General features: G+C 48.6%; 1 protein-coding gene across 1 annotated transcript; it reads right to left on the minus strand.

Moving 5' to 3' along the window:
- Positions 1–154: 154 nt before the first annotated feature.
- Positions 155–24,872, minus strand: ALOX5AP (arachidonate 5-lipoxygenase activating protein). Its single transcript, XM_059144301.1, has 5 exons — positions 24,712–24,872; positions 17,557–17,656; positions 11,307–11,377; positions 6,934–7,015; positions 155–638 (listed from the first exon to the last, which is right to left on the minus strand). Exons 1-5 carry the CDS (start codon positions 24,779–24,781, stop codon positions 476–478), a joined length of 486 nt encoding a protein of 161 aa, XP_059000284.1. The 5' UTR covers positions 24,782–24,872; the 3' UTR covers positions 155–475.
- Between the last annotated feature and the right edge of the window lie 1,954 nt (positions 24,873–26,826).

Raw genomic sequence — 26,826 nt, forward strand, 5'->3', positions numbered from 1 at the left:
CTTCTCCTCAAGATAATCAGAGTTGACATTTTGATGACTGCCTTTCTAGCCCCATGTGTGGGTAAAAACAGTGTCCTTCCTATTATTAAATGGAGGGTGAGGAAAGCAGATCAATTGTTCACATGTAGCAACAAACCCACAAAAGACTCACCCAGCAGCCTAAAACATGCCTCTGCATTTTATTTTAGGAACACATAAGTGCAGCCACAAAACATCTTCAGAAAGCCGGCTAAGTCAAGAAACATACAGTAACTGGTCAGAATAAGAAATAATGGGGCCACTGCCCTTCTCAAGGGGCAGGGCGGACACAAAGGTATTTTCTTCCAGGGAAAACACGGTTAACTCAAGCTGCGGAGTCCAGATGGCCATTAGATTTACAGCTGTCTGAAGAGGAGCTACAGCTTTGCAAGGGCTGAGTTATGACAACTTTCAGTATTGATCCAATGAGAGCGCCGACCCTGCCTTCGGAGGAGAGTCAGGGTATGAGAAGCAGGGGGGAGATGGTGGTGCTTACTGCCTTTATGTAGTTCTCGAAGTCACTTCCGAAAAAGAGGATGAGGTAATAGTTGAATACACCAGCAACGGACATGAGGAACAGGAACAGTATGATTCGTTTCCCAAATATGTAGCCTGGCGTGCTAGAAGAGAAAGAAAACTGTAGAAGCAGCAAAATGACACCAATTTCACAAAAAAAAAAAAAAAAAAAAGTTACCATCTTTGAGATACATGGGGTTTAAATTAGAGTTCCTTTTACTCTATATGCTTCGTAGGAAAAATGGGAGTTCTCCACTATTATTCGTCACTGAATATATTTCAAAACCAAGCTAAAAAGACTAGACCCCAAAACCCATCACGGTTAGAGCTCTGCTGGGCAGCTTCTCAGTGCTCTCCCGAGTTCCCCACAGTGTGAAGGCGGAGCGTTCTGTCAGCTGGTCATCAGGCATGCTGACCAAGGATTTGGAACCCCATTGACTTGCGGCTTTTCCGCTCCAGGAAGTACCAGGGAAGCCGTGCTGGCAGTGGGCTCTAATGAGGGACCTAAGTACCTCTATGGGAGGGGTACTGGTTTCAGTGAGCCAATAAGGCTGGAGGTATCTAAAAGGTGCTTGGGTGTCTGAGAGGTCAGGCTCGGCTCCTGAGGCTGCTTGGGAGTACCATTATGTCCCCGCTAAGGAGAGTGGGGCCCTTCACCATGGAAGACGGGCTCTTACATTGTAAGTGAATGGAGGGGAAAGAGCTGTTTTAGTGCATTCATATTCTTCTCTCAAAGGCTCTAAATCCTAAACTGCTTAGGCAAATCAGCAGCTGGGGTCAGGAAGCATTTCCCCAGTGATATGTGACCGCTTAATTGTACATAGCGGCTGCCCAGGCCTCCCTCTGCTCCATCCTCTGTGACCGCTGGGGCTGGTTCCATCTGTGCCAGCACTCACATGTTCGGGAAGTCCAGCCAAATGGCTCGTTAAGGCTGTTAGTAACGACCCCGGCGAGGGGACCCTTTGGTAATCAAGACCGCTCAACAAGAACAGCCAGCTCAGCTAAACAGGTGAGTTGGGGCTGCTGAGCCTGGTTTTTGACATAATCAAGAGAGAGCACAGTTCGGCAGGTTCAATGTGAGAAATTGTATCTTTTGGAATTGGACCCCAGAGGTTCATGCTGTAACTCATCTCTTTCCTGGGCCAGGAGTGTGAAAACCATTCTGCAGTTGACTGTCTAATTTCCTTGCTACTCCAAGTGTGGTCCACAGACCAGCAGCATCCACTGGGAGCTTCTTGGACATGCAGAATCTCATGTCCCTCCCTAGAGTCACTGAACCAGAATCGGCATTTGGACAAGTCCCTCCTTGACTCACAGGCCATTAAAGCTTGAGCGGCATGGCTTGCTGCCCCTACCGCTGCTCCTTGGCCAGCTGTGTTCTTCTTTCCTTGGTTTCCTGTTTACAGCCATGCTTATGAAGTGAGACATTCTGTCTCTTTATTTGGGAAGAATATTTGACTCCTCAAGAGAGTTTTATGGGCTGAATTGTGCCCCCCCATTCATATGTTGAAGTCCTAACCCAATACCTCAGGACATGATTGTATTTAGAGACAGCATCTTTAAAGAGGTAATTAAGGTAAAATGGGATCACTGAGGGGGACCCTGACTCAAAAGGATTGGTGTCCTTTTAGGAAGAGTAGGTTTGGACACAGACACACAGACGGAAGACCATGTAGGGACATGGGGCAAAGATGGCCGTCTGTGAGCTGAGAAGGGAGGCCTCGGGAGAAAACGAGGCAGCCAACACCCTGATCTCAGATTTCAAACCTCCGGAACAGTGAAACAATCCGTTTCTGTTTTCTGAAGCCCCCGTCTGTGATACTCCATCATAGTGTTCCCGGCAGACAAATACAGACAGCTACCTGCTAATGCTGATAAGGAAGTCACAGACTCTAAGTAAGGGATATGTTCTAGCCAGAGAACAGAGGGTTCAGAGAAATTAAATTGTGAAAAGTCAAATATTGTGGTGGTTCAGATTTCTCACATGAATGAGGCCACCATATGCTCATTACAGAAACAAGAGAAAGTGATTTGCAAAGCTGTTTCGGAACGTGCTCGAGATAAATCTGTGGTGAAGGATGAAATGGCAGTGCCTGCTGCTGAAATTGTGGTGTTCCTGACTTTGGGCAGCATTTTTCAAATGGGGCAGATCGCCCCCAAAGAGACCGCTGCGTGGTACCTTAGCGATCCCCAGACCATGGGAAGGGGGCGGGAGGCAGGAGCTCTGCGCATGCGCGTCACCTGCCGGGCTAGGAAGGGTGAACGGAGGTCTCCAGCTCTGGCACTTCATGGACTTCCTTTTTCAGTCTGTCAGACTTGGAGACGGGCTGTGACTCTGGGAGGTGCGCACGGAAGGTCCTGCCCCAGGCTCTGGCGAAGCTCGAAGCTCAGGAGAGTGCAGAAGGAAGAGCCGGCCACCTGCTGCCTAATCAGACTTTGAAACTGAAGGCATCTCTTTTATTGTTTGTAAAAGGTGATACATAGTTCCCCCTAAATGGGTTGGGGAAGGTCAGCATGAAGTTAAGCATCTGAGGGACCAGGCCATTTCCATCTGTGACTTCACTGAACCCTCGGACCTACTCCATGGCATGTGGTTAACCTATTTTCCAGGTGGGAAAACAGAGCAGATGGGTTGAACAATGTGCCTAAAGGTCACACAGCCAAGAAGAGGCAGAGTGGGAATTCACACTTGTCTGTGTGAGGCTACAGCCCTGCTCCTTCTGCTTTCCTGAGGGCTCCTTCAGCTTTTAGAGACTACGATTTTGTGGTCAGTTTTGAAGCAAACATATCCCCCCTTCCAACACACACTCACACACCACACACACACACAAACCTACATGAAAACATAAAAGAGGTCTTATGACAAACAGTTCCCTCTCAAAGGTGCCTAAAGCTTGGAGGAAAAGGAGCTGTGGTATGAGACAGGTGAGCCCAAACTCAAGGCACCTGAGCTCCAGCCCCAGCTCTCTGCTGTGGGCAAGTTGCTGACCTTTCCTGCCTCACACACAAAAATATATACGTGATGTGGGTAGGAGAAGAAAACTCTATGGTCCCTTCTGGCTTTACAGTTAGGTTCTTTTCAATAAAGAAATGCCACTTTAAACCTGATAACTTCTAAAGTGAAGAAAAACTGTAAGGCCCATGACAGAAAGATACTGCCTCAGTATCTTTCTGTCATGGGCCTTACAGTTTTTCTTGTTCACCCACAGTTTTACAGTTTGACAGTTTTGTTCACCCACATACCTCCAATAAATCAGGCCCTCCATACATTTTTGTCAAATGAATCACTCTTAGAAAAGAGGCATGAATAGCCTTCAGTGTTTACCAAATGGTGTGTAGAAGTTGTTAAAAATGCATATTCCCTGGGCTCCCACCCCAGAGATTCTGATTCCATAAGTTCAGAGTGAGGCCTAGGAATCTGTGCTTTTAACAAACATCCCAGGCAATTCTGGTGTCATTGGTTGGTGGGTTTCACTTTAGAAACACCAGCCTTGACATCCCTAGACTCACCCCAGGAGTCTAGCTCTGGTGAAGTAACCCCATGGTCCATATTTGAGGAAGGGAGGGCAGGGATTCTAAAATGTTGACACTAAGGGGGAAAATGATTTCGATAGAGCAGCACTTTTGAAAACTGTGCCCCTAATTATTTTTATAGGTTTAGTCTTTTGGGTACTGCCCCTGACTCCAGCAGCCCCCGGGCTTCTGTCATGTTCATTATCATCTCAACAAAATGACTTAGTACCTCGCTGCGGGCAGGTGGTCAGTACTTAGTACACGGATGGGGAGTGAATGAGGACCGAGTAAGCAATCAGGGAAGGTGGAGTTGGTTAAGCTGAGTTCATTGGTCTCAAGCGTTGCCAGTCTTTGCCCTCTGAGGGACAGGAAGAGAGGGCAGCCTAGTGCCAGCCAGGGAAGGTAGATAATAAAAGGCAAGTAGTCTTTAATGCCAAACAGCCACTGAACTTGGGCCAGATGGTAGCTTAGAATGAAAGAGGAAGAAACTAAAATTCGTCCTTAACAGCATCTAGAGATGCTACAAACTACCTAATCAAGACAGGGAGAAAGGGTCGGGGAGTAGGATGTAGGACGGAGACGAGGAGCCATAAACTTCTGGGGAGGGTGGGGAGGGTGAAAGGAGGGGACTACAAAATCCCAAGAGGAAGAAGCTTTGTTGAGGGAGGTATATCAAGGAATGTCATGCCTACCCAATGGACCAAAAAGGACACTAGAACTTCTGATGCGGTTGGGGCCAAAGCAACTTCTACAGAGGAGCGAAAGATGATTGTGAGCCCAAGGGAGAAATTCCTGGAAGGGTCCAGGGTCCCGCTGAGCAGTATCTTCCTCTGTTGGTGAGCCTAACAAATAAGCAGATCCCGAAGACATTAGGTGGTAAAAGCCTCTGCACAGTCCAAGTGTGACACAGCCCAAGGACAGAGGTAGATATCCACAGTGGAATCCACAGAGGAAGGGTATCAGTTCATAGTTTCCAGAAGGCAGAATTGAAAAATCCTCTTGGACCTAGCGACCGAGGCTCTCAGGCTTGAGGTGGACCTCAAGCTATATTTTGGTCTAGATTAGCATTAGACATTTCATCTAGTACCTATCATTTCTATTGATGACAATAGCTCAGGCCCCTGTATTCGGAAGTAGTGTGAAGCCATGTTTGTTCTCCACAGGAAAGGGCGCCATGATGGATGACTAACAAAGGCATGCAGGAGAGGTGAGAAGGCTCTAATAAACACAGCCCAGGGTACAGGGGCTGGTGGCATCACACCTATCTCTCCCGGGGGACACCGGGCCAGCATTTTAGAGGTTAGGCCACTCACATTTCTATGAGGTCCAGGGAAATCGAATCGTTCTAAGATTTTAAGTCTCTATCTTATTATTTTAGCCACCTCGGTTCGTTCCCTAGCAGTGATTACCTTGAAAATGAAAAGAGCTCGTGGGTAAATGAACACATTCTGTCATGCTCCACAGACTGTCTTAGAATTAAAGCAACTTTAAGATCTCAGGCAAGTGATGACAGAGAAAGAGAACAGGGCCTGGGCCAGACCCCTGAGACTTTGGGGAGGAAGACAGGGAGGCCCAGGGAGCCAGCCCAAGAGAGCAGAACTCCCCCCCCTCCCCCGCTGATTTCACTGATGGACACTCCACCTCTCCTCCACCTCCTGACAACAGGTGATCACCCCGGCAAAGGCAGAATAGAGGTTTTCCAGGGTGGAAGAGGAGAAAGAACATCATTTATGACAGTGTTGATAAGGATAAGAGACATAATGGAATTGTGGTTTTCGAGGATACATTCGAACGCCACCAGAGAGGCATGAAGAAGATGTGAGCACTGGAAAGAATTGCTGGAAGGAGAGCCATCCTCTGGGCGGCAGCTCACCATCAAACCCACCCTCCCTCTCTGTCCCCCCCCCCCCAACCCCAGCCATTTAACTTCACAGGCTCCCAAGGTCCCCAGATGACAGTGCTTTCACCTGCCGACCTCGCGGGATGTCAGAGCCTTTGTCACCGCTGAAGGATGCTATCTGAGCGGAGAGCCCATTAACCACGAAAGAAGGGTGCTATTGTGAGAGACAGAGAGGGATGTGAAACCAGACAAGGGAGAGAAATGGAGGGGAAGGCTGGAGTCCCCGTAGGGGCAGCAGCCTCCCAGAACTGGTAAGAACCAGCCTGCCTCTCAGAGCCCTCCTGGTACCTTAGGAATTCTAAGGAACTGATGGCAGACTAGAACTCGAACATCTCTTCTGTAAGTATCCTCATTTATTTTATGAAAATCCCGACTTCCCAAGGCGGGTGTCGTCAAAGTATGTAAGTGCTGTTCCGGAGCCTTCCGTCTGGCAGCGTCTATAAGCAATGCAACGGGGACGCTATTCACAGACTCCATCCTTTGCCTGTGAGCGCGGACTATTTTTGCAACATTCTTCCTGCTGGTCCCTGGAAGATCTGTTACTCTAGAGAACGTCTCACAAGGTGCAAGCTTGAGCTCTCGTTTCTTGAGGCAAACAATAAAATGCTTCACTCCCCAGAGGCCTTGGGAAGCCAGACACAGAAAGTCATTCAAGGCCCAGACCCTGAAGGGAGGGCATACAGGGTGTGGGGTTGCAAGAATGCGCGTGCGGCGCGTGGCGTTAAAGCATCCTTTGTGAGCCCAAGACCATGTGGAGGAGTTGGCTAGTGGGAGCACGAGTCCAGGCCCCCAGCTGCATTTGCAGAGCCCGCAAATTCAGGGGATAAAGGATGACGGATGCTACTGAGCCTTCCCCTCCACCCCCTGGCCCCAAGGGATCCCACCTGAGCCTTAAATCTTAGGTAGAATATGGTTGTGAGTGGTCGCTCTTCTTGCTCAAAAAGCATGACTCACACCCTGATTCTGAAGCAGTCCCGGTGGCCTACCTCTGAGTTCTCTCCCCCAGGTAGCCGACGAAGTACTTTTGCCTCACGAACAGGTACATCAGTCCAGCAAAGGCGGCGGGAACTAAGCGGAGAAAGGGAGACGCCAGTGTGAGTTTCACAGGTGCCAGAACGTGCTAAGTTTACATAATATTAACACAGTCATGTTCCACAGCTAATACTTGTGGAAAAATCTAGCTGAAGCCTCAGGTTCCGGTAGTTGGGGCTGATGGGGACTTCAGCAAAAAGCCTACGGCTAGAAGTGACAGTACTGTTACTTTCTATTGGCGTCATGGTACAGTTTACAAAGTGTTTTCCTGCCCATCATCTCATTTGAATCATTTGCACGTGACCAGTATCATCTTTTCTATTCCAGAGGTGACACCTGGGGCTCCAGTGGTCAAGGAGCATGTGTAAGATCGTCAAGGGGTGTGTGTGTGTGTGTGTGTGTGTGTGTGTGTGTGTGTGTCTGTCTGTCTGCGTGGTCCTGGGCAGGGCCTGGGAGAGCCAGACCTGAACCCTAAGCCCAGCCTAGGCTGGCTCTCTTAACAGCAAACACTTCCCCTTTGGGCCTCCAGGCAGTGCAATGCTCAGCCTTTTCTGAACAACTGCAGCCAGTTCAGAAAAGATCTCTGGTGGGAATGGGAGAGGCAGTGGGGACACAGTCGGCTGAGCATCCAACTCTTGATTTCAGCTCAGGCTGCCATCTCAGGATTATGAGATCAAGCCCTGTGTCGGGATCCGGGAGTTTGCTTGAGATTCTCTCTCTCCCTCTGCCCCTCCTCCCGCTTGTGTGCCCTCGTGCTCTCTCTCTCTCTCTCACAAATACTCTCTCTCTGTCTCTCTCTCTCTCAAATAAATAAATCAATCTTTGGGGAGGAAAAAGATCTCTACGTAGGAAGGCTCCCTTTGCCTTCTAGCCCTGTAACAACTGTGAGGAGCAGGAGTCCTGAACCTTGGAGCTGAGAGTTAGAAACTCCAACCCTACAAGAACTACTATGATCAGGAGCTAACACTTAACTCATCCTACATCTGAACAAAGGGCTGACTGCGGCTTTCCTACCTAGCAGGAAAACTTGTGGGGGTGAGATAGGCCCATGGGATGGGCCCTCTGGAGACCTGCCCGCATTTTTCGAAGGCCAAATTGTGTTGACAGAACACTTTCTACATGCCAAGCATTGCTCCAGGCTCTTTGAGTCCTTGGGTCTCCAATCCTCTCAGCCGCCTGATGTGCATTACTGTCCCCATTGGGCAGATGAGGAAATTGAGGCCCAAGGAAGTCAGTTTGCCCAGAGTCGCTTACCAGACCAAAAGAGGACAGCCACCTTTTGCTAACCATCATCTCTGTGCCTGGCACATACTGGCTTTCAAAAACTGTTAAATGAACTCATAAAAGTCAGGTGAGCCGAGGAAAAGCTTGTTAAAAAGAAAACCACAGGCCCCAAATGGCATCACTTAAGCCATGTCCCCAGAGCAGGGCTTAATTCCTCAGCTAACTGCCGTTTCAACTTCCCTGAGAAATGCGGTCTTAACACGTAGTCACGAATGTTCTGATGCGAGCCAGTGAAGTAATCGGCCATGTGGGCTCTCTCCTTCCTTCAAAGGAAGATGAGGTAATCTACAGGATAAGCGCCCCCCCACCCCCCACCCCACACACACTCCTCCCTCCCTCCCTCAAAGGGAAAGAAAGCTTCCCGGAATAGCCCTTATTTTTTTTTTTTTTTTTTTTTTTTTGCTAACAACTTTCTTGCCTCACCCTCTTTCCTACAAAAGCTTTCCGTTTTTACAACCCCTGGGAACTCCTCTCTCTTTGCTAGACGGGATACTGCCAGACTCATGAGTCCTTTGATAAAGCTAATTAGATCTTCAAAATTCACTTGGTTGAATTTTATTTTTATTTTTATTTTTATTTTTTAAAGATTTTATTTATTTATTTGACAGAGAGAAATCACAAGTAGATGGAGAGGCAGGCAGAGAGAGAGAGAGGGAAGCAGGCTCTCAGCAGAGAGCCCGATGTGGGACTCGATCCCAGGACTCTGAGATCATGACCTGAGCCGAAGGCAGCGGCTTAACCCACTGAGCCACCCAGGCGCCCCTGAATTTTATTTTTTAACAAGGTGGGATTTTAAACCATGTTTGTATGATTTCAAATCTCTATTACCCCCACCAGCATGGCACCATCAATAGTAATATCTACTGGGCTCCTACTATTAGGCCTGACTGTAGGAAATTGTCATGTTTGAGGATCCTAAACAGTCAGGCATTGGTAGGTATATATGGTTCGGTCTGCTCTCTGCCATGCAGCCTGTCAGAGGCTTTATGCACACAGTCTCACTTAATCATCCGGGGAACTCAATTATTCCTGCTTTACAAATGGGGAAACTGAGGCCGAGGAAAGCTGAGTAACAGCCAGGAGTCACACCACCAGCAACAAGTGTCCTCAGAACGATCTCCGGTCTGTCCTCCTCAGATCCGTGTTCTCGCCCCAACTCCACTTTGCCTCCCCAAATATTAGTGTCATGTACCAGGTAAAGCACAAAAGGAACCACTTATGAGGTTCTGCTATTATCTGAAGGTCACAAAACTGCAATAATTCACAAGCTGCTCCGGACGAAGTCTTTCTTGGTTTGGCCCATCTGGACGGCTCCACTCTAACTTAACTAGCCCGTCTCTCTCTCAGTGGGCCGCGAAACTGAACAAGGGCTGACAGGACTCAGGGGTGGAAAACAGCTATGCTCACTGCCCTCCTGCAGAGGCCATAGTGTGCCTTGCAGACCCAGGCTGCGCGGAACAGCAGGAAGGCACGTTGGGTTCGAATCTGGACTCGAAAAATCTGAGTTTGAGCAAGCAACTTGTCCTTCTGGGGCTTGGGCTCCTGCTCTGTAAAGTGAAGGATCTGGGCTGGAAGGATCGCTGAGGTTCCTTTTGACTAAAAAATTCAGGAATTTACTACAGTCATAAAGAATGACGATGATTGAAAAGGGTTTACTGACGCTTTCATCCCCTAGCAATGCCAATATTTGCTTTGGCTGAAGTGCGTGGTTTCAGGGCTCCAAAACATCTTTCCACCCCCTGTGTATTAATCGAGCTAGAACATCTCGAGATTCATCTCTATCAAGTGTCATCTAAGACATAAAAGTGATCGTAACTCCTCGTATAGACATAGTTTGACTTGATTTTTCAAGTTACACCAGACGTGTTTCTTCTTTCACTCAGGATAGATAGTGGTAAATAAATAGTGAGTAATGACAGCCTTATGGAGCACAGAAGGAGGCCACATGGTGTCCCTGAAGGAGTTTCTGCTGCCATCCCTCACCTCCGTTCCCTGTCACTGTACCTGATCCTTTTGCTTCTTGGCCCTTCTCACTCTTGGCAATAATTTATCCATCCACGTCTTCCCTGTGGTTCCTCTCACCAAGTGTCATGGGCTGTACGGCCATCTCTTTATTTATCACTGTGTGTCCAAGCCCAAGGCTTGCCATGTAGAAGGTGTTCAATGTATATGCAGTAGATACGTGAATAATGCAGAAGGATACTTACGAGAAGTCCAGGAGTTAGCCCCACAGACCTGGGCTCTCATCCTGGCTCCACGTTCACTTACTGAGTGACCTTGAACAAGTTACCTTATCTCCCCGAACCAAAGTGTCCTCACAGACACTAGAGGGAGATAATATCCCCTCCACCTCCTCTATAAAGTGGACAAGGATGATAAGGATCCCCTAGCCCCTCAGAGGACACAAGTGGCCTTTTCTTAGGTGTGCACCCTGCGGGGCCATGGTGTGGAAGCTGGCCGGGTCACACCAAGCCTCTGCCAGGCGCGATGCCAAGCTCCAAAGACAACCCAAACCCAGGACTCTGGTTTCCATTTCATTTTAAATCAACTCTGGGAGTCAACCTGCTGGAGTCGGGACTGTGGGCTGCTGATAACCCGGGAAAAGGCTGCAGACCTGGAATCCAGCCCGAAGCTCGGCAGACACATGCCCGGCAGAGGACCGCCACGCTGGAAGCTTATTAGCAGACACGCTGAGCGACAGCGGTCTCAGAATAGATCCCTCAGGCGCTCTCATTTATAATGCCCTTGTATCTGAGCGAACGCTGCTTAAGGATTCTGAGTCACATTTAGCCTTAAACCACCCTTGTCTGCACAGCCTCTCTCACCCAGCCACCGGGAGCAGGCATTAGCCATGCATAATCGCACCCACTCCTGCTGGGGATACAGCGTGCCAGAAACACCACCCCCAGGGGGTTCTCCCCTCACCGGGCTTCACAAGGCGGAGCTGGAGGTCAGGCAAAGTCTTTTCAACAAAAAGCCTGCACTCGAACCCCCTCAAGATGCACGATTCAGAAAGGGAACACCACAGAGAAGCCCCAGTTACCTTGGCTACACAGGAGCCCCGCACTCCAGAGCACAACAAGGAAAGTGGGGTACGCATCAACGCAGTTTTGACTGTAGAATAAAAAGAAAAACAAGGAGGAGAAAAATCGGAAAACATGTTATTGCAGCATACTCGGAAAATCACCTGAGACCCCAGACTGACGATCACCATCACATATGAGGCGCAAACCCCATTCATAATCGCACTTACATCTACCAGTAAGACACGGCTGCCTCATCAGAAATGGGCAGTGGGATGAAGCAAACACATGCTTGGAATCCGTTCATTCCCTTTCTCCGTGAAGCCAACGGGAGACTTGGTTTCTTGATGGATTCATTTTGGCAGGGCTCCTGCTCCGGGCTGTGCCAAAGTGCTTCTTGGAATTGAAAAGTGAGCAGCACAGACAGCAGGGCTGTGGCGGCTGTCAGAATTAGGGGGAGGGTGCAGGGGAGAGGACTTCAACTCAGGAAACCTTTGTCAGCCGCACAAGTCAGCGCAGACCCACAGGCTGGGCTGGGGAAACGAGAGGTAAGCTACAAGCATTAGAGAAACAAGGGCCGACTCAGAAAAGCTGGTGCCCAGGAAGGTCTCTGGCTGGCAGTGCGATCGCAGCGTGCGGGGCTCAATCCTGGCTCCTGTGGAGGGGCTGTCATCTCACTCCAGCCACCATGCTGTTGTCTTACAGGTCCATCTCCCACAAACTCACTGCGATCCTTGGAGGGCACAGGAGTGACTGCTGGTGTTTTCTATGGCTGCTGGAACCAGCTCAGTGGCTTCAATCAAATCGTGAAGAGGTCAGAAGTCCAAAGTGGGTCTCACCAGGCTGCAGTCAAGGTGTATCTGCACGGCGGCAATCCTGCCGGGGACTCCAGCCAAGAATCTGTTTCCTTGCCTTCCTCAGCTTCCAGAGATCACCTGCATTGCTTGGCTTGTGACCCCCTGCCAACCCCAAAGACAGTGATGGCCGTTCGCATCTTCCTGACACCAACTTTTCTGCCTTCTTCTTCCATATTTAAAAGAACCTTTGTATTACATTGGGGTCTTCCCAGATAATCCAGAATACTCTCTTGATTTCAAGGTCAGCTGGTTAGTGACCTTAATTCCTTCTTGCCATGTAACAGAACCTATTTGTGGGCTCCCGGGGTCAGGACGTGAATGTTTTGGGGGGCCTTTTATTCAGCCTACCACAGCGACTCTCATTTTCACATGAGAAACCAAGATTTGGAGAAGCTGAGTAACCTGCTCAGCATCACCGACCAACAGGGTGGCAGAGTCAAGATTCACATCCTGCTCTGGCCAGCTCTAAAACCGGGTCTGTTAGTCTAGATCAGGATCACCGATATACACATCCATGGAAAAACAACCTTCAAAGACGTGGAAGCATGAAAGGATGCGAGGGCAGAGCAATGGGGTGGAAAGGGCACATGACTCGGATTCGGTCCCTGCCCTGACATCCACTAGTTGTTTGTCAACTGCAAAGCAATTACTTTGGACTTTGTTTCCTTACCTGGAAAAACTAAGAGACTGATAGTAGCTCTAAGATCCCACATAAAGTTTAAGAGTTGATGCTCTAATGGGGGGGTGCCCAAGGTGTGGTGCCAGGCTCAGCAGTGTCAGAAGCACCTGGGAACTTGCTAGAAATGCAAATGTTAATGTCTGTCTTGGACCCACAGAATTAAAACCTCCCAGGGTGGGGGGTGGGGGGGACAGCAATCTGTTTTAACAAGGCCCTCCAGGAGACTCTGAAGCATGCTCTAGTTTGAAGACCACTGGTCTAATTTAATTCAAACCGTATGGGTAAAAGCAGAGATGCCATTTGCAAAATATATTCAGCCTTTTATCCGAATTCCTTCCTTAGAGTCCTTCATCAGGATCCTCCTTGATCTCGTTCTCATGCTTTTCCTCCTAAATCAGCTGTGAACTCTTGTTCAGCCTGATAGCATCTCATGCCTCACTACTACCAACAAGAACTCTGGAATGAACAGCCCTTGGTCCATCTCCTGCAGACAACCCAGAGAGGATGGGCTGTGTCCCTGGACACAGGAGTCTTTATGTCCTTCTGATGATCAAAAGATCCTCTAGTGGAGAAGTCAATGAAATTAAAGTTAAGAAAGCAGTGTATCCTATCCTGGGCTCTAGGCACAGGGGAGAGAGCAGAACTCCGCTGGCCTTGCCAGGTGCCGGGGTTCACTGTGTCTAGTGGACACAGTAGGAACTCCGAAGTTCAGGCGGCAGAACAAATTTATTATTTGGGATGAAGTACTTAGTGAATAAACAGGTCCCGTATACAGCATGGAGCACAAGCATTTTATCTATTACTACATATCAGAGGCATAAAGCCACAGCCTTGGAATTCCGAATGTGATCCATTTCCTTGTTCAAGAAAAAGAGGGAACACATCCTTTGAAAATTTATTAATACCAAGCTCTCTCCTGCCTCCTCATTCTCATGCTTCTATTTTGTTTGTTTTTAAGTACTGGTTTCATCTGGGTGGTACAAAATTTATTTAAAAAATTCTTAATTATCTAGGGAATTTGCTCATTAGAATGGTATAGTATTGTGACATTGACTTAGTCATTCAATCATTCTTCCTATTATCTCAAGTCACCTTGGTCTCCAGTAACAGTGGTCTGTCTGGATTTAAATGAATCTCTCCCAACTTTAAGAGAACGGGTTCCTCCTTTGGATTTCCAGAATATACCCAGAGTCCCGTTTCACTCTGACTCAAACCAGTCCTTATCTGCTCCAGGATCTCTGACACATCTTCCACCCACAACTCCACACAAGGTGCCCATCCCTGACAGAGGGCTGCCGCTGGGCTGAATTCAAGTAGCTTTGGTCAGTGACGAGGCTGTCCCTGGAGATGGAGCCTAGTGGATGCTCACATGGTTTTTAAAGTCATGAAACCTCGGTCCGTTGTCTAATCAACTACTGACTGAATGTGGGTGCGTTTCCTAGCCTCACTGAGCCTTGGTTTTCCTCATCTAGGAGAGGTGAGGGGAGACATTAGCAATTACCGCCCTGGCTTGTGAAAATAAAATGAGATGAAGCAGTGTCTGACTCATAATGAGCTTCCAATAATTGGTAGCTATTGACTGCTCCAATGTCTTCCTTCTTACAGTCCCTGGTAGAAATGTCTTTCCTGCTGACAAATTATCATTATTCTAAATTTTCTTTTGTAGAGAGTTTTGTGCCATTTTTTCTGCAAGACAAAAATGACAAACCCATCTTGGCTCTCATTTCTTGAGGTCTAATTCTGAGGTGCCTGCCAGATTTGTCAACAATTCCCTGTGCTGCGTTCAATTTGATGCATTACACTATCACTGTTTTCATGGAGAAAAGGACACTTATTTTCCCTTTTATTTTTCTTCACCTTTGGGAATCAGATACTGACATACTTACATAGTGTTTTGTTAGTTTGGATTAACTTAAGTAAACATCACTAATAATTGTAAATTATATCACTACTCATTAATATAATCAAGGCAGGTCTACCATCTTCAAATTATTTACAAGCCCACCCAACTTAGAAGAGAGGCTGAGGGGGATTTTGAGTGGTGCAGAGGAGAAAGAACATTAAGGTGGCATTACCGAAAATGTATTTTGTAAAACACTAAATCCTTGATAAAAAATGCATTGCAAAAAAAAAAAAAAAAAAAAAAAAGGGGGGGGGTGTGTGTATCTATAGTTTAAAAAAAAGACTTCCCTTTCTTAGAGAAACAAGAATCGCAATGTTCCTCAGTACATTAAAAGTTCTCAGAAGTCTTGCTGTCCAGAACTTTTTCTTTGTCTGTAACAGGTGATACCAGCCCATGAACTGGTAATCTACGGAACACATGTCAGAAAATTACACTTCTCCAGGGACCCCTCTCCTCTCCACAGCCTGTGCTTGCCTGGCCTCGTAGGGAAGAATCGTGGACCTGTTAACTGAGCTTTTCTTCCTGAAATCAAACTTTGCTCTAGCTGTGCTCCCTCCTCGGGGAACAGAGCTTTGAAGTGTGTTTTATACACCTGAACAGAGAGTCAAGGTTAAGATTCTTTTTGTCTCTCAAACCCTGACTCAGTTCTGCCCAGGTGGGTGACGGGTGATGGAACAGGCCATTAACCGAGGCCAAGTTGGAGCTGATGGGCCACACCTCACTATAATGTCTGTTCACCAACTGCCCCCCAAATCCGGTACCATCTGTATCCGTCAACAGTCATATTTTAGCCTGAAAAGCATCGGGCTTTTCAGTCCACCAGCACCATTTATCCTGTTATGCTAGTTTTTCTCAATAGCCATGGTCTGGAAACATTTATGATCTCACACCCCATCAACCAGAAGATTTGATCACACAACCTTGTGACAGGTATAATACACACACAGTCCACTTTCAAACTATGTATTAAACTTGAGTAAAGCTTAATTTCTTAGTTTTTAGATAGTGGGATTAAGTACATGTTCTTTTCTTTATGCAAATCCCTGGTTCAACTCACACCCTCTTTGGTGCTTTTGGAGGTCTCTAGACAAGCTACTGCTGGAGAAGAAATTCTGCTATACCAACCCATAACCCCTTGCCTGTAGCTTCCTGGCAGGTGCAAGCAGACCAGGCGCCCCTGGCTTTTGCAGGCACATAGTAAGTAGCGGGCATCCCCAGTCTTTCTGCCCTTATATAACCACCACAGGCACACCAAGTACTTGCTGCTAGCTGGGTCGGGGAGGAAGTGGTCTTGGTAACAGAACCACAGCGCTGTCTGGGCCAACTTCATCTTACAGAAAATTCTTTTTCTCCACCTGAGCTCCTACCTCTCCACAGCTCCCTCTTCTCCTCATTCTACTCACTCCTCTGTTGTGGAGATGAAGTGGTAAAGACGCGTGGATCGGGGGAGCTGGGCAGCAGCATCCACACCATGGGGACCCCTGGGCAGCAAAAATGCCCCACCCCTCCCCTCTGGCCACTTCTTCTGTCAGGAACCCCACACCATTGCAGAACTTCCAAACCACCCTTCCAAATGACGCAGGGCAGCCACCACCAAAGGGCACTTCTGCAATCTGGGGGCTGGCCCCGGGGGACTGATGTGAGCACAGAGATAGCCCACCCCTGGGGGAAAGGGCAGACACTGAACCGCCTGGCCTGCTCCATTTCTTCGTTGCTGGCAAAATGGAAACCTAACTTCATACACTGAAGGCTCAAATGTTAAAAAAAAAAAAAAAAAATCCCTGGAGGTAGTTCAGCAAAAGATTTCCTCGAGATCTGACTGCTGGAGTGACCCTGGTAAGGACTGCTTAGTCTGAGGACAGAAGAGGACAGCAGGTGGCGAGGGCCCAAGAGAGGGGGAGGTCTTGGAGGGACTGCGGACACTCAGGAGCAACCTGAAGGCCCAAGCCCAAAAGACGAAGGGCCCAGACAGGGTGAGGGGACCTGGACATCAGCCTGCGGTGATTTCCTTAGGTGTCCACAACTGCCCTTCTGGAAAGCTCTCTGGGGGCCCTCAGAGTCACTTCTGAGTTACGACGGAAGGCCAGCTCCTTAGCCAGCTCAGAGCTGAAGACTTCCCCTCTGACCAGCCCCTCTTCACAGGCACAGAGAGGCAGACAAGCCACTGCCTGAAACTGCTGTTCAGATGCATTCTGCATAAAGGAAAAAATGAGCGTTGGAATAACAGCCATCCAGATTTGCATCCCAAATAATTCCCATCTCCTTCACTGCGCCGTTCAGGTGTCTTCAAGCAGCTTTTTTATTCAAAAGTAAAGAATGAGAAGGGGAAGGGGAACCAATTGCCCAGGTCCTCCCCTTCTCACTGTCCTTGTTCTGGTTGCTCAAGGAGACCAGGCCTTATGAAAGGTCCTGCCACACCTCCACTGAGTGGGACACAAGAGGCAGAGCCAGCCCATGAGTAATGGTTGGTTCATGGTAGCACCTGTGGACTAATTCCCCCGGAAACTGGTAACACTCTGACCACACTGGCTCAGGGTTTCTGGAACCAGGGGAAGCCGTGGCGATTGCACGACTCCCCACTCCCACCCCTGGTACGCCCAATTCTTTCTTTAAACACTAGCACTTATGAAGATGACAGAGGGTCCCAGAAAGCCATCCCCACTCCCACCCCCAGCTGAGCTTCAACCTTCCCGGGGACTCTGCCTCCCGTGGCACTCTGAAGGTTGGCCCAGACATTCAGGTAGCCTCGAGAGTGGTCTTCACTCTGGCAAGGAGCCCCCGATGCCTAGGGCCCCACTCTGCTGGTTTGCAGTATCAGGGTTTAGACTCACTTGGCAGTGTAGACCCGCTCAAAGGCAAGTGTTCCCGTCCTCTGGAAGCTCCGCCCATTGTGTGTCTTGCTTTCATGCTCCACCTTGTGGGCAAAGAACCCTGGCAGAGGGAAAAGTATGGATCTGGTTTATAACAGGCATGTTCATGAGCCTGGCGTCCCATTTATTTTTTTAAAAATTTTATTTATTTATTTGACAGAGAGAGATTACAAGTAGGCAGAGAGGCAGGCAGAGAGATCGAGGAGGAAGCAGGCTCCCTGCTGAGCAGAGAGCCCGATGCGGGACTTGATCCCAGGACCCTGAAATCATGATCTAAGCCAAAGGGAGCGGCTTAACCCACTGAGCCACCCAGGCGCCCCACATCCCATTATTTTACTAGAACATTTAATGTTCCCTCTGTGTGCCCTCCAAACCGCCTAAACGTCTTCCATCAAATGTCACTTACCAAAAATTCATTCTGCAGCTATCTCTACAAATTACTGCATTTGGTGATGGCGAAGCCCTCCAAGACACAGCCCCCCACTTTCAAGGATCTTTCAGTTGAAGGAAATAAACACAGAGAGCAGAAATTGTACTCTGGTGATTCACGTGAAGACAGAACTGACTGAGAACATGAAGCCGTCGAGGGTCCAAGAAGCAACTTAATTCAGTGTTGGGTTCACAGAGGAATCCCTACAGGCGACCTCTAGGGTAAGATCTGCAAACAAGGAGGAATTAGCCAACGAGATGGAGGAAGCAATGGAGAAGATCACCCCACTCGAGTGTGATGCAATGTGCAAAGGCACAGAGGCAAGAACTGTCTTAAGTTTGCTGTGTGGCTTACAATGGGGGAAATCGACAGCAGGGAGTGGAAACTGGCCGAATTACAAATGAGGCCAAAGAGGTAGATGGTGAATTGTTCTTTCAAAGACATTTTTCTTTGTTACTTGCCATGTGCCAGACCCTTAGCTTGCATCAGAGAACAAAACGCACCAAGAACCTTAGCCTGAGGAGCTTATGTGCCAGCAAGGGTGGGAGAGGAGACAGACCATAAGACAGTGAACAAAACACTTGTGTTAAAATTGCACAGTGTGCCAAGCCGTGGACAGAAGAGCAGGCAGAGGGGGTAAGGAGCCCTGTGATGTGCTTCCATGGTGGATGGAGTGAGGAAGCAGGGAGCCCAGCCCCGAGGAAGACGATCGTTGAGAAGTGCCTTCCAGATTTAGCAGCGTGAATATGACCTTGATGAGAGCCATGTTAAGAAAATTAGAACTTATTCCCATCTCACAAGCAACAGGGGGTTTCTGGCAGGTGTAAGCTGAGGAATGGTGTTAAGCAGAGAGCCTTCTGTCTTTTGCCGGGTCAGGGTCTACGACAGAAGGAAAATAGGAGGGAGCTGACTAGGATGGCCATGGGATGTGAGGGGTGCCGAGGGGCCAGAATCTCAAGGGTTTGTCTATAGACTGGGGTGGGGGAGGGGTGGGAATGAAGGTCTCTATCTCCTCCCCTCCCCCCTGCCCTGTGATATTCCTTTACTCCAATTTTGAGAATATCAGGGATCTTACAGGATTCCTTTTCATCAGCTTCCTATCAGTTTCCTCAAAGAGATGTCAAACGGATGCCTTATCAAGCGTGTCTATGAATAAAAGCTTGCCCTGGTTTTCTTTGGGGCAAAAGTTACAGCCCCACCCTAGCAACTGTCTGGAACAGAGCTACAGGGCCACTGGTCTGAAGGGTACAGCGGCCAACTCTCCAGCAGATGCCTGACCTCTGCTCCCTTACTAGGCATTGCGACCACGGCTGCAAAGTCGGCAGTGCTGTCCCCACCTTATAGACAAGGACACAGTGACTCAGGGAGGGCTGATAGCTCTCTCGGAGTCACTCCACTGGGGAGCAGTGCAGCTGGGGATTCAAGTCCGGGGGCTGGGGGAGCCTCTGGGGGTGGTGTTTTCCCTATTACTGTCACACTGAAGCTCACCACGGGGTTTCCATCAGCCACAAGGGGCGGAAGTACACATCTGTCTGTTCTGAATGTCTCTTTGGACCACAGAACGCAGTAGAAAATTCTTACCATTGCCTTTCCAGAACCCAGTGGGACGGCCATTGCCTCGGAACATGACACAGATATTAAGAAAGTCAGAGGTCATTTCTGCCACCAGCCGTACCACGGGGCTGTACTGAGCATCTGCCTTTCTTCTTTCTCCCCTCGCTCAGAGGAACCAACCCCTTCCTCTTTGCCAGGGCTTGCCCTCTACCTGTGACCTTGAGCCCATTCCTGCCACCCCTTCGGCCCTGTTTCATCCGTGTTCTCCCCATTTCCTGAACCTTCCCTCTCTTTCTTCCTCCGTCTCTTGACCCTGGAAACAGACTCTGATCTTTCCCACCCATCAAATGAAACTAAAGCCAGCCTGCCCCATTCCACTAGGCTGCACCTCTCCTCCTGCTTAGCTAAACTCAAAAGCATTTGGCTTCCTTTGCCTACTCCTCACCGCCTACTCACACCCCCCATGCGCCACATTATCCTCCACAGTGTCACAGAAACCTCTCGTGCAGAGACCATGAGCACGCTTATCTTGGCCAGCTGTGGACGGTAGGGCAAACCAGAGAGAGAGAGAACCAGAGACATGGAGAGAAAAGGCTGCAGGCCATCCCTGAGCACCAAACACACACACTGGGCCCCCGCTGGCTCGGGTGTTCTATGCAGTGCCTCGGACCAGCACATATGGAAGTTATCATAGCTTCACTTCTCTGTTGAGGAAACTGAGAGCCAGAGAAGCCAACTAACTTTCTCAGGATCGCATAAGAAGATCTGGAGAATTCAGCGAAGCACAAAGTTAATAGGCACCAGCAGACAGATACAAGTGTTCAAAGTATAACACGCCAATGATTATTTTCACAGAATTGCTGTCTGGATCCCAGGAAATGTTTCCCTGGACATCAAGCATCCATCATCTGCATCTTAGAGAGCACGGGGCAAGATGGGAGGGAGGGGGCAACCCAACAACAAAGGACCCCGGAAAATAAGTCAGCTGAGAAGTGGTACACTGAAAGCAGGATGGTATAGCTGACTCCGTAATCTAGAGGCAGCAAGCATAGACCAAGCTTTTCCAGAGAAGAGAAACAGGACCAGTGGATGGAAGTTATAGGGCAGTAGGACTTCTCGAAGGGTGTGCATTTGAATAAATGTATCTGAGGCAATATACACAGCAGAAGCATCTACTTTTTGGAAAGGGTTTGAATCCCAGTCTCACCACTACTGACTCTAGGATTTTCAACCAATGGTCTAGCCTCTCCAAGCCCCACATGGCTTCTCTGCAGAACAGGAATAATAATAGTGTATATTCCAGGGGCTTCAAAGATTCAGTGAGGCATTATTGCCAACACAAAGCTCTGTGTTGGCAATAATACCTCAAGACACCCAATGAGGAGAAAGCAAGCGAGGTAGGTCGTGAGCTCTCTAGCATGGGAGAGTTCAGGAAGGAGCTGTTGAGAATGGCATAAATAAGATTTCTGCTTTGGGGCACTTCATTGGTCCTGTTTCTAGAGCCCATTCAACCCTAGGTTGGGTTGTGAGGTCTTCCAATATGGTGCCCATGAGATTAGTTAGGAGTCTTGGTGTTGGGATAGGAGTACCAGGGATGGTGTGGGAAGGTAGGCGCTCAGTACCAGCTCTATATCCTTCCTTATCACTATTCTCACAAACCCTTATGTCTGTGGGGCCATCATGTCTCCCCCACTTCTTGGCTCCACGGTAAGAAGAGAGTGAAGGAGCGAGGATGATGCCAATTCCCACCACCTTTCCCTACAACCAGAAGGGCTGAGGGAACAGCTCTCCTGCTAGAGGACATCTTTTCTCTGCTATTGCCATTCAGACTTCCATGCACCAGGCTCAGTGCCCTTACCCCCAGCTCACCCTCTCCTCTCAATCTCATTAGCTTGGCTTCCTATGGAAATCACTTTCCCCAAAACTGTGTTTTTTCAGGTTTGCTGCATGTCAGCGCTGCTGGCACCTTGGCAGAAGAAGCTGGAGGCTCTTTGGATGCTATTCATAGGAAACGCCTCTATCTTTACTCCCTGGGAAACCAGGCTTTGGTGGTTCTGGCCCAGCTCTCTCGGAACCATGTATGTTCAACTCGTTCTGTGCTTCCAAATCTGCGTTTTGCTGGATCAAGCTGGAAGAGGACCCCGGGTTCAAAGATCTTGATAACTACAGAATGTTTAAGAGTCAGAGGAGGAAGTTCCCCCAGGCGTGGGCTGTGTGGCATCTTCCCAGGAACTGAGGTTCACACAGGGTACAGAGAGCACAGACTTTGGATATCATCATGGACATAGGTGGACAGGACCTCTTTGTCTCGGGACAAAGACAAAGCTTATGGCACCTGGCAACAACATGTAAATATTCCTTAAAACTAACAGGAAGGGCTCAAAATGACATTTTGCAGGGCAGGAGGAGAGAGGCACAGTTTTGCATATTTTCTGAACTCTGTAAGGAAGATCTATGGTTGCAACATTGCAGTTAATTAGAATTGCAAAGAGAGGCTCTGGGCATGCACTTGAACCTTTGTGTTTACCTGAAAACTCATGGTGCAAGCAAGCACAGATGTTCTCTCCCAAGTCATTGGAATTTTCCTTGTTCCCCGACATGGGCACATTTTACAGTTACAAATAAAAGGCAGACCTCACACAGTGGTCTCAGCATCACATGGTAGTCGGAGGTCTCTGCCTCAGAGGGGAGGGTGGCTAGGCTGCTTCTGCGGCTTCAAAAGAGCAGCCGGGGGCGCCTGGGTGGCTCAGTGGGTTAAGCCGCTGCCTTCGGCTCAGGTCATGATCTCAGGGTCCTGGGATCGAGTCCCGCATCGGGCTCTCTGCTCAGCAGGGAGCCTGCTTCCTCCTCTCTCTCTCTGTCTGCCTCTCTGCCTACTTGTAATTTCTCTCTGTCAAATAAATAAATAAATCTTTAAAAAAAAAAAAAAAAAAAAAAAAAAAAAAAAAAGAGCAGCCGGTTGTCCCTTCCCCAAGCAAGGGTGTGCCTGAGCTCTACAAAGTCACCCTTGGAGCCATGTTGCCCTAGCGGCTCAGGGCGGGTGGGGGAGGGCAGAGGACAGGATGTGGCTACCATGTAGGGTCTGCTCAGCCTGTAAAAGTCTCCAGTCCAACAATGGGAGCTCCACTCAAACCCATACTTGTATCTCCCCATCAGGAAGACTCCATCCCACTCCTCAGTTGGTGGACCTCTATTAGCGAGGCCACTGGTGTTCTGTCACTATCTGTCTGAAATGGCCTGTCAAAAGTCAAAGCCCTTAGACTGTGGTTGTTAAGACTCAGACATTCAGCCAACTATAATCTCTCCTTCCGTACTGTACCAAGGAAGAAGACTTAATCTCACTGCCAAAACCAATTAGGAACTCACCGTCCCTCTTCAAGTCCAATCAGGGTTTGTTCTGCCACTATGGGAAAAAGCCCCAGACCCACTCCACAGACCAAGGGTGGGTTCTGCATCTCCAGGGAGATGAAGAGACTCTGTACTCACAACAGGACACTCAGCAGCCTCCCCCAAGTCAGCTCTGCACTGAGAGGGAGCGGCTCAGGGTGAGCGCCAACTCTCCAGCTAGGTTAGTCCCATCCACACAGGCCGTGGGAAGGTCAGTGGTCCCCAGTCCACTGGCATTGTTGGCAAAGATGATGTTTATCAGGGGAAGAGCCAGAGGGAAGACCCTACACAGAGCTGAAAAATCACTGCCCACCCCCCCACCGCCCCATGCAAAACTGCCTCCACAGACACCAGAAGGGTCTTGGAATTCTTCCTGTTGACCATGGCTGGCCATCTGTTCTCACTATCTTTTCCCTTTCTGGCAGGTCCGCACCAGCGCTGTCCCCATAAAGCCAGGACACTGCCTGGCACGGTGGGTCCTGCGAGGCATATGCAGGTTGAATAAATGAATCCCTGACTGATATGCAAGACCAAGGGCACTCATGGTCGCTGCATGAAACTGAAATGGCTTGAGGAACGGCAACCTACACAATCCCTTGGCTCCTTGATGAGCATCATGAGCAACTTGATGGCGTGGATTTAGTACGAAAATGTTTGGGTCAAAAAGTGGCCAACTGTTGTTCTATATAGGAAACCTACTGGGAGAATGCAAAGTTGGGCCTCTCTGGTGTGGGGAGGTCTCAGGGAAGCCTTCCTCTAGGGCTCAGAAGCCGAAACTGAAGCCTTTGTCCACATTCAAGCTGGGAGAAGGTTGGGGGAGATAACATGATATCCCACATCGGTTAAATACTGAAGTTTCCCAAGTGTGACAGTGTGGGGACATGCAGTAATGACCATTAGGTTACAGCAGCTGCCCTTAGTAATCACTCTTCTTTTTTCCTCTGTCTTAATAAACTACAATACATGAAGCCACTGGCAATACTTCTCAAAACGGTCTGTGGCAGTCTTAACTCAGAAGTCTAAAGAGAAAATTCTACACAGTCTTGGCTTTTTCAGGTCTGTGTCCCTTACTTGGTTTTTCAAGTGCCAGCACGGTTAATGGAAACGCAAATCCCACACAAGAAAAATGCTTCCTCTCTCTATGTAAATATATCATGCATAGGAAAAATGCTTCAAAATGGTACATTGTTAGAAAAAAAAGGAAGTATTACAAGGGGGAAAAAAAAGAGCAACTCATAGATAAAATAATGGTAAGGTGATTTCTCCCTCCCACCTTCCAAATTCACATTTCTTCTCTTTTTAAGCCTACAGGTGACAGATAATCCCAGCTGCATTGAAGTCAGCCCAGCTCCACTTACCAAAGCCCAGTGTCTGAGTAAAGATGTACTTTACTTTCCCCATCTAGGCTTCTTGCCTCCTGCCCTGTCTCCAGTCACTGTAATTAATGGTTCAAATGCTGCTCACAAGACACTTCAATCAGGGTTTGGAGAAAACCTCTAGGTTGCTGACCTGGTTCTGCAAACACGGTTAGTTACCACCATGAAAGTGAAAGGAATACCAGCAGAAGGAAAACCCCAAAGGCAGGCACACACCGATACATTCAAAGAACAAGAAACAAATAATGAATAAGGCAAAAGTGGGCCAAAGTGCACACAGACACAGAGACCTGTGTGAGCCTGACCTTACAGCAACAGGCAAACAAAATCTGCCCTTGGCCCCCCTTCTGAGTGAGGACCTCCCCTTACCGTTCTGGACCACGCTGATGAGGGTGACGATGGCCAGCAGGACGATGTTGCCCACGGCTTCTTGATCCATGTTTGCTTCGGGCTCCCCAGGGAGGACTGCTCGCGTCTGGTGGCGGGCACCCAGGCCTGCGCCGTGCAGAAAGGGGAAGTGAGGGCCCGCATGCTGTCTTTCATCATTAGAATTTCTGAAGGTCCCAGCACAGTTACACAGTGACTTCTTCTTTCTGTCTCTCCCTCTCTCTCTCTTTATTTTTTTTTTTCAGTAGCCACCAAAGCACCCTGGCTCGTGTGACCTGCCAAGAGAAGCAAAGCTTGGAAGAGAAGCAGGAAGGGAAGAAAAAATGAAGCTTGGGTTTTATTTATAGAGCACCCAAGAGATCTGGGTTTTGAGTGCTGCCTTTCTTTTCTTGAATTCCCAGGGGAAAAAAATACTTCACATACGGCAGGGTCCAGGGTGACAGCCACGTAATAAAGGCTGGATGAATGAATGAATGAATGAATGAGGGGAGGGGAGAGACAAGCTGACATCTCCATTTCAACAGAAAAAAAAATGCAACAAGAGAAGTAAAACTAAACCAAAGAATTTAGATAAGGGCAGAAATGAGGATACGGATGACCCATAAGGAAAACTTCCAAACGGGCAGTGTTACTAAACACCGTAGCTGGCTCCCCAGAGGTCATTGTTGAGACGCTTTTCTGGAGTCTTTTCAATGTCATGGTAAGAGTAGAGAGAAGGGGTAAGAGTGAGCCCGCTGGGTAAGGTAAGTGGTTGCCTGGTATTTTCCAGGATAGCTTTCTCTGTGTAAATGGCAATTTCTCAGAAGCGACACAGAAAATGCAAGATTCCTGCAATCTTCAGCCCAGACTCAACAACTAGTTGGCAGTGATTAAGAGGAGCTTTTCTTCATGAGAGCATGAGCCACGAAGTTGGTGGCAGCAGGGAACTGGCAGCTTGAGCGTCCTCTATTCAACGGAGAGAGACAGAGGTCCAGAGCTTGGACATGTGGAGGGCTATGACAAGGGCAAGCCAAACAAGGTCTTGACCCTCGGGAGTCTTCTCTGAGGGCCGGGGGCACTCTGCCAAGTGCGATGTCACAAGATTGGTTTGGTTTGGGGCTCAGCACCAGCCAGATTTGCATATTGATTTTGATGAGATCTTATTTGTACGGGAGATCTGGTAAGTTTCACTGGCTGCTTAAGTCCCAGGAGATAAGGAGCCTGACCCTGGTGAAGAGGCAGCCTTTCGAGTAGTCATCATAACTAAAGACAATGCATTAGAAGTGAAGGCTTGTCCCTTTTAAAAGCACTCCAGTTGCAAACAATAGAGACTTAGCTCAAACCAGCTTGGGCAAAAAGGGAAATTGATTGGCTCAAAAAAATCCAAGGAACTGAACAACCGGAAGTGGAAAAGAGCAGAGATGTCTGTGGCTGGGCCGTGGAGACCGGGCCTTCTCCCTCTCTCTCTCCCGGATAGAGTTCTCTGTCTCTCACTGTATCTCTTTCTCTCTCAGCTTTCTTTTGGTTTGTCAGCTTTATTCTCTCTGCACACCACGTGTCTCCACAGTGTAAAGGACCGACTTCTCTCATCTAAATTCTCAGAACGATCTCATCGGCCCTGGCTAGTCACATATCATTCCTAGGACAACCAGATGGCAGGAAAATGAAAGAACCTGGTAGTTTCCATAATTGTCATATGTTGAAGGAGATCATTCCCTAAAGAAAGATTGGGCGTTGGGTGGGGGTGGGGAGTGGAGGGATGCCCGGGTATATCTCCCATCATGCCATGATTCCACATCAAAACACCCAGTTATTTATTTATTCATTTATTTCTTTTGAAATTGTATTTATTTATTTAACTGACAGAGAGAGAGAGAGAGAGAGAGAGACAGCAAGACAGGGAACACAAGCAGGGGGAGTGGGAGAGGGAGAAGCAGACTCCTGACTGAGCAGAGAGCCCAATGTGGGGCTCCATCCCAGGACCCTGGGAGCATGGCCCCAGCTGAAGACAGACTCTTAACGACTGAGCCACCCAGGTGCCCTGAAACACTAAGTTATTAAAGAAGCTTTTCTATCACTCAGCCTGATGGTTTTAAGGCTCAGCCTAGCCTCCTTCTT

The sequence above is a fragment of the Mustela lutreola genome, chromosome 13 (assembly GCF_030435805.1).
Source record: "Mustela lutreola isolate mMusLut2 chromosome 13, mMusLut2.pri, whole genome shotgun sequence".
NCBI lineage: Eukaryota > Metazoa > Chordata > Mammalia > Carnivora > Mustelidae > Mustela > Mustela lutreola.

Bases quoted from the DNA above. Each gene is read 5' to 3' on its own strand.
- ALOX5AP (XM_059144301.1), bottom strand. From the start codon at position 24,781: ATGGATCAAGAAGCCGTGGGCAACATCGTCCTGCTGGCCATCGTCACC. The intron at 17,657-24,711 runs GTAAGGGGAGGT...TCCCTCTGCCAG, and splicing joins CATCAGCGTGGTCCAGAACG to GGTTCTTTGCCCACAAGGTG. The intron at 7,016-11,306 runs GTAACTGGGGCT...TTCTCCGCTTAG, and splicing joins GGGGCTCCTGTGTAGCCAAG to TTCCCGCCGCCTTTGCTGGA.